General features: G+C 43.1%; 1 protein-coding gene across 3 annotated transcripts in view; it reads right to left on the bottom strand.

Moving 5' to 3' along the window:
• Nucleotides 1-7,535: 7,535 nt before the first annotated feature.
• Nucleotides 7,536-10,379, bottom strand: part of tafa3b (TAFA chemokine like family member 3b) — a 107,180-nt gene continuing 104,336 nt past the window's right edge. For 2 of the 3 annotated variants that reach the window (XM_048612118.1, XM_048612119.1), the window contains exon 5: nt 7,536-8,484. In XM_048612118.1, the coding sequence (XP_048468075.1) occupies nt 8,431-8,484 (54 nt within the window). In that variant the 3' untranslated portion in view covers nt 7,536-8,430. Of the gene's footprint in view, nt 8,616-10,379 lie in introns of all 3 variants that reach the window. The other variant, XM_048612120.1, reaches the window with a different exon arrangement.

The following is a 10,379-nucleotide window of genomic DNA, read 5'->3' on the forward strand; positions in this document are numbered from 1 at the left end:
CCGAAACGTTAACTCTGATTTCTCTCCACAGATGCCTCCAGACCTGCCGAGCTTTTCCAGCAATTTCTGCTTTAATAATCAGAGTTAACATTTCGGGTCTGGTGACCCTCCCTCACAGGAAGTTCTGCTGAGCTTTTCCAGCAATTTCTGCTTTAATACTGAGGGAGTGTTGCATTGCTGGAAGTGGTGTCCTTCGGATCAGACATAAAGCTGAGCCCATGTCTATCAGCTCAGGTAGACAGCGAGGATTCCATGACTATCACTTTAAAGAAGAGAATGAGGTCAATACTCACTTATCAACCAATATCATTTCTAGAAATCATTATCTCATTTGGAATACTGTGCACATAGTGGTCTCCTGATTGGTGGAAGAATGTAAATGTATTGGAAGCATTTCAGAGAAGGTTTACCAGAGTAACACCTGGACTGATGCAGGGCAGGGTGGCTGGGGGAGTGTGGGGGAAGGGGATGTCTCGTGAGGAAAGGTTGGATACACTAGGCTTGTACCTGCTGGAGTTTAGAAGAGTCAGAGATAACTCGATCTGAGATCCTGAGGGATCTTGACAAGGTGAAAAGGTTGTTTCCTCTTGCGAGAGAATCTAGAATGAGGGGTCATAGTTTAAAATTAGACGTGCCACCTACTTAAAACAGAATCAAGCAGAATTTTTATCTTACAGAGGGGTAGTAAATCTTTAGAACTCCTTTCCTGAAAAACCAGTTGAAGAAGAGTCCTTGGCTACATTTAAGCTGTTGGTAGATAGATAATTGATCAGCAAGGGGGTGAAGTGTTATTGGAGTTAGTCTAATGTGGATTTGAGGTTACAATCAGATTAACCGTGCTCGTTGTTCTTTGCAGGAGCTTCCTGTGTGCTGCATTTCCAACATTACAGTGACCCTTATTTCAGAAAAGTGTTTAATAGGTTGTTAAATTCACTTTGGAACATCCTGAGGATGACGTTCCTTCATCTTTTTGAAAAAGGGGCAATAAAAGTGGCAAATTAATCCCAGAAATTCGCATCTCAGATTCTGTGGGACGTCATTCCAATACTATCTCTGCCTGATCTGCTGAGCAGTTTGGAAATAAACTAACAGAACCTGCTCTGATCAGTATTTCTCATTCTCTATCCTCCTGACGTGATCTCAGTCAAGGGTGGTACAACAGTTAAATTATCACAGTTCAATCAAACCTCTGTCTGTGCTCCACTGCAAAAGTGTAGAGAGTTAGTTCTTTTATTGATTACCCGAGTCATAAGCTGATGGGTTGTTATGTTGAACACTCAGAATTCTGTTTATCCTTGATAAGAACATCACTGACTTCATGTTGCAGACACCAAGCAGTAGGTTTGATATGAATCAAGAGCAGATTTTCAACTCCATTTGGGAATTTGAAAAAAGATTAGTCCTTTATCCCTGAACAATGTAACTAAATGACAGGAGCCAGAAACAAGCTAATACTTAGGTCTTCTCCATTTTTTTAATGTAGAAACTTAGAAATTGGAGCAGGAGTAGGCCATTCGGCCTTTTAAACCTGCTCCACCATTCAATATGATCATGGCTAATCATCCAATTCCTGCTTTCTCCCCATATCCTTTTATCCCTTTAGCCCTAACAACTGTGTCTAATTCATTCCTGCAAACATTCAATGTTTTGGCTCAACATTTTCCCGAGGCAGAGAATTCCACAGTCTCACCACTCTCTGGATGAAGAAATTCCTCTTCATCTAAGCCCTAAATGGCCTACTCCATATCCTTAGATTTTGATCCCTCGTTCTGCAAAGCAAGAACTGCAAAAAAAGCAAAACTCAGTTCCTTGTGAGGTCTGAATTACCACAAGTTGCAAGACATTTTGGAATGCCTTGAGAGAATTACAGCCGTCTCTCAGCATCTGAGTGAGTTTTGTGAAATTGCTACATTTGTTGTTTGAATCTCGAGTATAATCGGTATGGAAAGTTAGGGCTGGCACCCATTTGATGGTAAGATTTGCTTGGGTACTGTTCCACTCTAGCCCAGACAGCGTGAATTCTCATTCACACTCTGCTTAGACACTTCTAAAATTTTAGGTGTTACTTTTCTTTCCCTCGTCCAGTCTTTCTTTTCCTCTCTATTTCTTTTTATACTGGATTTGAATCTCATTCACCTAACTTGTTTCTTGCTTGTTCTTTCTGTGTTTTTTTCTTTCATCCCTTACATCAAGGAGACAGACCATTGTTCCTGTGGTTATAGACGTCTCTGTTGCCCTCATCACCCTGTTACTAGCTCCCACTCTCATCGATATGAAGGGTATTCACAGATCATAGAACCCCTACAGTGTGGAAGCAGACCATTACACCCAACAAGTCCACACCACCCCTCCAAAGAGAATCCCACCCAGACCCATTCCCCTACCCCTGCATTTCCCATGTTTAACCCACCTAATCTAAACATCCCTGGGCATTATGGGCAATTTAGCATGACCAATCCACCTAATCTGCACATCTTTGGACAGTGGGAGGAAACCAGAGCACCCGGAGAAAACCCATGCAGACACGGGGAGAATGTGCAAACTCCACACAGACAGTTGCCCAAGGCTGGAATTGAACCCAGGTCCCTGGCACAGTGAGGCAGCAGTGCTAACCACTGAGCCACCATGCCAGAGGAAGATGGGGGTATGGTGGCAGCGGCATGGCCTGAGCTGGAAAACCCAGAGTGGGAAGGCGGCAGTGGTAGGGAAAGTTGGATTCTCTTAAGTTATCTTTTTTTTATTCTCAGTTAATGTGAATGTGTACCGGTGAAGGTACACACTTTTCACTGTATTTTTACATTGAATATACGTGACAATAAATAATTCAATACGTCAATACACCTGCAGCGTCCTTTTCCATTGTGGAAACTGGTGCAAAATACTTATTGAGGACTGTGTCCACATCTTCCATGTCTTCACACAAATTACATCCTCATGGGTCCTACTCTTTCCCTCACTATTCTCTTGTTCCTTATGAATTTAAAAAGATCCCTTTAGTTTTGATTTATTCTACCTGCCAACACTTTCTCATTAACTCTCTATGCTTTCCTATTTTTCTCTTTAAGAACCCTCCTGTACTTTTTTATATTCCTCTGGGGACTCTGCTGTATTGAGCCTTTGATATAGAGTCACAGTCATACAGCATGGAAACAGACCCTTCGGTCCAACCAGTCAATGCCAAACATAATCCCAAACTAAACTAGTCCCACCTGCCTGCTCCTGGCCCATATCCCTCCAAACCTTTACTATTCATATAACATTCCAAATGTCTTTTAAACATTGTAATTGTACCCACATCCACCACTTCCTCAGGAAGTTCATTCCTCGCGCAAACCACCCCTGTGTAATAAATTTGCCTCAAGTCTTTTTTAAATCTCTCTCCTCTCACTTTAAAAATGTGTCTCCTGATCTTGAAATCCCCATCCTGGGGAAAAGACAACTACCATTAACTCTATCCATACCCCTCATTATTTTATAAACTTCTATCAGGTCACCTCTCAACCTCTTATGCTGCAGTGAAAGAAGTCCTAGCCTATCCAGCCTATTTTTATAACCAAACTTTCTATACCCAGCAACCTCCTGATAAATCTCTTCTGAACCCTCTCCAGCTTGATAATATCCTTCCTATTACTGGACAACCAGAATTGCATGCAGTATTCCAGAAGAGACCTTACCAATGTCCTGTACGACCTCAACATAACATCCCGACTCCTATATTCAAAGGACTGAGCAATGAAGGCAAGCATGCCAAGTGCCTTTTTAACCATCCTGTCCAAATGTGACGCAAACTTCAAAGAATTATGTATCTGCACCCCTAGGTCCCTCTATTCTACAACACTACCCAAGGCCTTACCATTAATTGTATAAGCCCTACCATTGTTTGTTTTACCAAGATGCAATACCTCACATTTAACCTGCCATTTTTCAGCCCATTGATCCATTTTATCAAGATCCCTGTGTAATCTTAGAAAACCTTCTTCACTGTCTATTATGCCACCAATTTTGGTGTCATCCGCAAACTTACAAACCACGCCTTCTATATTCTCATCCAAATCATTTATATAAATGACAAACAAAAGGGGGCCCGGAACTGATCGCTGTGGAACATCACTGGTCACAGGCCTCCAGTCCAAAAAGTAACCTTCCATCAGCACTCTCTGTCTATCTGCCATAAACTTCTCTTTTATTTCTAAACCTAATCTTTAAATCCTTTGACATCCAGGGTCCTCCAGTTTTGGTCCTATCCTTTGTCTATACAGAAACATATTTGCCCTGTACTCTCCCTATTTCCTCCTTGAATGCCTCCCAGATGTTTTATCTGCGTGTAGCTACTCCCAGTATATTTGGGCCAGCTCATGCCTTATCTGAGTAAAATTAGCCTTCCCTCAGTTTAGAAATTTTAATCCTGGCCCATCCTTATCCCTTTGCATAAATATCCTAAATCCAATTGAGTTATGGTCACTATTTCCAAAATTCTCCCTGACTGATACACTTCCCACCTATCCAGGCTCATGAGGCGTAAACTGCCCTCTCCCTTTTTGGGGTTTCTATGTACTGTTTAAAAAAGTGCTCCTGCATATAATTTACGAATTTTGACCTCTCTGTACCTTGAATACTAAAACGATCCCAGTTAATATTTGAATCAGAGATAGTAGGAACTGCAGATGCTGGAGAATCCGAGACAACAAGGTGCAGGGCTGGATGAACACAGCAGGCCAAGCAGCATCATAGGAGCAGAGAGGCTGACGTTTCGGGCCTAGACCCTTCATCAGATGTATTTTTACATGTTTCTGAAATTTGATCACATATTTGATCTTCCATCTCTCTCTGACTGTCTGGGGACCTATAGAACACACCCAAAAGTGTGTTTGGCCTTTTTGTGCTTTTTTACTTCTACCCATAAGGCCTCATTTGATGATCCTTCCAAGATATCATACTCATCACTATTAGAATCGAGCCCATTAATAGTTATTAATTCTTCCAGACTGACCTGTACCTACCCACCTGTTGTTCTCTCCCAAAAACAGGAATTGCTGGAAAAACTCAGCAGGTCTGGCAACATCTGTGGAGAGAAGGCAGACTTAACATTTCGGGTCCAGTGATCCTTCCTCAGGACAGTTCTTGTTTCTGATTTCCGGCATCCACAGTTCATAGATTTTTTTTTTTCATCGAATCCTTACAGTGTGGAAACAGGGCCTTTGCTCCAACAAATCCACACCAACCCTTGGACCATCCCACCCAGACCCATTCCCCTATAACCCACCTAATCTACACATCCCTGAACGCTATGGGTGATTTAGCATGGCCAATCCACCCTAACCTGCACATTTTTGGACTGTGGGAGGAAAGTGGAGCACCCAGAGGAATCCCACACAGACATAGAGAGAATGTGCAAACTCCACACAGACAGTCATCTGAGGGGGGGAATCGAACCTAGGTCCCTGGTGCTGTGAGGCAGCAGTGCTAACCACTGAACCACCATGCTGCCCCTTCTCTCAATCTTTCTGCTTTTCTGTCTCTCTGGACTCCTTCACCACCTATTGTTTACACCCCTCTTCTGCCCACCCACACCCCCACACCCCCCAGTCCCAACCCCCAACCCCCACCCTCCACGCCTGGCCACCCCATACATATACCAACTTTTTACCAGATACAATCAGTTCTGAGGAAGAGTCACCAGACCCAAAATGTTAACTCTGTTCTCTCTCCACAGATACTGCCAGACCTGCTGAGCTTTTCCAGCAATTTCTGCTTTTGTTTCTGATTTCCAGCATTGGCAGATCTTTGGTTTTGTCTTATAATTGATTTCTCGATCATTATTACAAACCACTTTCCCCCACTTTCCTTTCATATCCCCATCTCTATCACATCTGAATACCCTATAACCAGAAATGTTGAGCTGCCAACCATCTTTCAGCCACGTCTTGGTCATCGCTACAATATGCTACAGGTCTACCTGCGATGGATAATGAGAAAGTCTAACTAATAGGAAAGCACTGCAAAAGCTCTTAATCCAGTGAATTTAAATCCAATATTTGCAATTTAATATTCATTCCATTTTAGCGTGTATTGTCCATGCAGGGACACAGCACTGAATATTGTATTACGCTGAACGTTACAATTTATCACTGCCCCAACTGAGATGTTTTGATTTGATGTACCTCCTACTGCTTGACTTTAGGACAAGTCACAAATGTTTTGCGACCTTGTTGTGTTGCAAAGATCTAAGGCTGTGGAGGCCAGGTCATTGAGTACATTTAAGACTGAGATAAATAGGTTCTTAATTATCAAGGGGATCAAGGGTTACGGGGAGAAAGCAGGAGAATGGGGTTGAGGAAATTATCACCCATGATTGAATGGTGGAGCAGACTCAATGGGCTGAATGGCCTAATTTATGATCCTATGTATTATGGTCTTATGGTCTTAAAAACATTAAAGTTACTCATAAAATTAAGAAATGGTTGTGCCTGAGATTATTGAGTGTTAAAGGTTTGTCAAGAATACCTAAACAAAATATGGGGATACTGTTTTCTTCATAATTCCCTCCTGGGGTGGCTCAGTGGCTCAGTGGTTAACACTGCTGCCTCACAGCACCAGGACCCAGGTTCAATTCCACCCTCAGGTAACTGTCTGTGTGGAGTTTGCACATTCTCCCCATGTCTGCATGGGTTTCCACCAGGTGCTCTGGTTTTCTCCCACAGTCCAAAGGTTTGTTGGATTGGCCATGCTAAATTGCCCATAGTGTACAGACAAGGTGCGTTAGCCATGGGAACTGTAGTGTTACAGGGGTGGGGTGAGATGTCCCTTGGAGGGGTAGTGCAGACTGACTGGCCTGCTTCTACACTGTATGGATTCTATGGATGTGGGAGCTGATGAGCAATGACAATCTCAAAATGTCCCCAACTGCACAAATACTTTCTGTCCATTAATTTCAAAACCACAGGAGGCACATTCATAATTTTACCTGATTCCTAAAGTGTAAAAACAATAATGTGCATTTGTACAGCACCTTTAAAATGTCTCATGGTATGAGCAGACCCGCTCAGGCCTGTAATAAAACAAAGATGCAGATGTAGGAAATCTGAAACACACAAAAACTAAAAGTGCTGGGGTAACGCAGCAGATCTGGCAGCATCTGTGGAGACAGAGAGAGACAGAGACTGGGTTAACGTTTCGGGTCCAGTGGCCCAATTTCAGAACTCTCAGTTCACTGGGTCACTGGACTTGAAATGTAAATTCTGCTTTCTCTCTCCACAGACACTGCTGGACCTACTGAGTTTCTCCAGCAGGTTCTGTTTCTGTGTGCCACCTGGACCAATAATGGAGGAGTGGCTCAGAGTTAGATCCACAGGAAGGGATGTCAATCATGACTTTGATGAGAACCAATGCAGTGCTGTAACCATGACAGAAATAGCTGCCACAGATCTTTGCTCAGTAAAGTCTGATCAGAGAGTAACCGCAGTTAGAAACCAACAGCAAGAAAGTGAAAACACAAGGCATTATCTTTATCAGACACAAACATGTATTGACTCTGAATTTGTACAGATATGATACAATCTAACTGAGGGGATTACAGAAGGTCACAAGATCTGATTAATTTTCGTAACTCAATCTTGGCTACAGAGTCACAAGGAGCCAATCAGGGAGGCCCCTAATAAAAATACGCATGAGCATTTCTGTAGTGTCAGTAGATGATGGACCAATTGAAGCAAGGAGCCCAGGGCTTCTGATCCCAAAAGATGAGGGATTCCAGGAAGCATACAGCAGTAAGACCAGCTCTACACACTGCTCAGTAAGCCTTCAGAGGGAGCAGTGAATTGGACTCAGTCAGGTGTAGCCAATGGGGAATTGTTAAGTCACCTTCCTGTGCAATGGCGTTGGTTGGTGATCTGCTGAACTCCAACAAGACTAGAAGTTTCAGCATTTACTGCCACGTCCCATACAGTCTGTGCCTTGGGGAAATATTGCTGTTCAGTTACCCCCTCTACCATGGTGGTTAATGGCAGTTCCAGGGAGACTCCCACTTCAAGCAGTTTGAAACCAGAAGACTGTGTTCGCTGTCTGGAATTGGATGGAAAGAGGCAAACAAAAACCAAAGTTTTCATTGGAGAGATTCAGCTCGACTCATTATCTTTCCTTTTGAAAATGACTTAACATGAAGACCGGTGTGAACTGAGATGCTTTGAAGAAATAGGGTTTGGCGATGGGAGAGGGGAGCACTGTGCCTTTTTGACAAAGCTGGAGGAGAGAGGTCTCTCTCTCTCTCGAGTCAGGTTGATTGCGCTGGAAGGAAGCTGAACTTTCCATGAACCCAGTGTCCATAGACCCCAGTAGGGTATGACCAAGAGGAGTCCATTGCAGCCAGTGTTTACCCATCACCAGGCCCTTTGACGCATCCTTCTCTCTCATGTAGTGCCTTGGGTTTCCTTGTCATTTCTGACGTTCCTTTGGGAGCCAAGGAGATTCCCATTCGGATATAAGTAGCTGCTTGGGAACAAACTATAAGTCAGGTTAACCGGTCCCATCTGTGGAGAATCAGTTGAAAGATGGAACACTTTTCAGCTTTTAAAAAATAAAACACTGCCTCCCGTATTCCCAAAGGACTATCGAGTGACCTGGAATACAACAAGAGTGAATAGATAAGTCAATATGGGATACAGCAGCTCATTACTGTGAAGCTGTCTGATATGATCAGCTCTCACCCTCTGACCTGGTGAAATCACCCTCACAATTTACTGCTCCATATCAAATGACCATCTATTCCAAAGGGCTATTAGCCGCTTTTCCCATCTCCCAGTTATAAGGGATATCTCATGAACAAGAACAATCATAGAATTGTAGAATCATACAGAACAAAGAGGCCTTTCAGCCCATCACATCTGTACTGCTAAAGCTATCACAATGTCATATAGAACATAGAAAGACACTATTCATCCCCAGTGTTCTGTGCCAGTGTTTATCACAGAAGGTTGTGGGGAAAGAGGAGGCCATTCTGCCCATTGTTTGCACTGACTCTTCAAATAAGCGTCATTAACTAGAGCTAATCTGCTGCTTTCTCCCCAGAGCCTTACACACCATCTATCCAAATAACTATCCAACACCCCTCTTGTATGCTTCAGTTGAACCTGCTTATACCACATTTCCAGCCAGCCCATTCCATACCCTAACTACTTGCTGTGTGAAAAAGATTTTTCTCACTTCACACTTGAAAATCACTTTAAATCCATACCATTTTGTTCTTCATTTCTTTTCGAATGGGAACAGCTACTCCCTATCCACTCTGTCCCGCCCGCTCCTGGTCTATGTGATCAATGTTCCACATGGGCCTCCACCCTCCTTTTGCTTCAGCCCATCTCATTAACATATCCTTCCAGTCTTTACTCTCACTGAAGTTTCCCTGAAATATGCTTTTTCTATTTGCCTCAGCCATTAACATGTTAGCGCATTCTACATTCTCAGTATTGTCTCTTCTCAATTCCTTATTGGATTTATTCGGAGTGATACTATATTTATGGCTTCCTATTTTTGATTTGCTGACAAGCAGAAACATCTTCCCTACGTCTGCCCATTAAAGACCTCAACTGAGTCTCCCCTCAGCCTTCTCTTTTCTGGAGAAAGGAGATTAGATTGTTCATGGCTAAAAAGAGGTGACTAAGTTTCATAATAAACTAATTTTATCTTGTCTATCCATAGAATCCCAAGAAGCCATTGAGCCCACATTGCAAATCCAAAGAGCATTCCACCCAGATCCACCTCCCTACCCTATCCCCATGGCTGATCCACCCAGCCTGCACACTACAGGACAGTCAATCAACATAACCTAAATATTTTTGGATTGTGGGAGGAACAGGGAGAATGTACAAACTCCACACAGACAGGTGCCCAAGGGTAGGATTGAACCTGGGTCCCTGGTGCTGAGACAGCAGCTCTAACCACTGAGCCACTGTGCTGCCCCTGCTGAAGGGCCCCGCTGAATTCACCAACAGGTTCCCCAAATTGTTCTCGCTTAAGAAGGTGATGGATTCAAGCTCCTGCTGAGGGCCTGAGTGTGTCATCAGGGCAGTCACTTCAGTGCAATACTGAGGGAGTGGTGCACTGTCCAACATCTCAAATAAATTGTTCAATCAAGATTCCATCTGCTAAATCTGATGAACATAAACAATCCCACAGTAGTGCTGCGAAGAAGCTGGAGGAGATTATCACTGGTGTCCTGGTCAAAATGAATCTCTTTATCAACACCATATTAAACAGATCCATTCGATATGTATCTTACTGATGCTAATGGGACCTTGCTTTGCACAAATCAGCTACAGCATTTATTACAACAGGTAACCAAACTTCAAAAAAACACTAAGTATATGAGATAACAAGGTGTAGAG

This window comes from Rhincodon typus, chromosome 25 (genome assembly GCF_021869965.1).
Source record: "Rhincodon typus isolate 14 chromosome 25, sRhiTyp1.1, whole genome shotgun sequence".
NCBI classification, from domain to species: Eukaryota; Metazoa; Chordata; class Chondrichthyes; order Orectolobiformes; family Rhincodontidae; genus Rhincodon; species Rhincodon typus.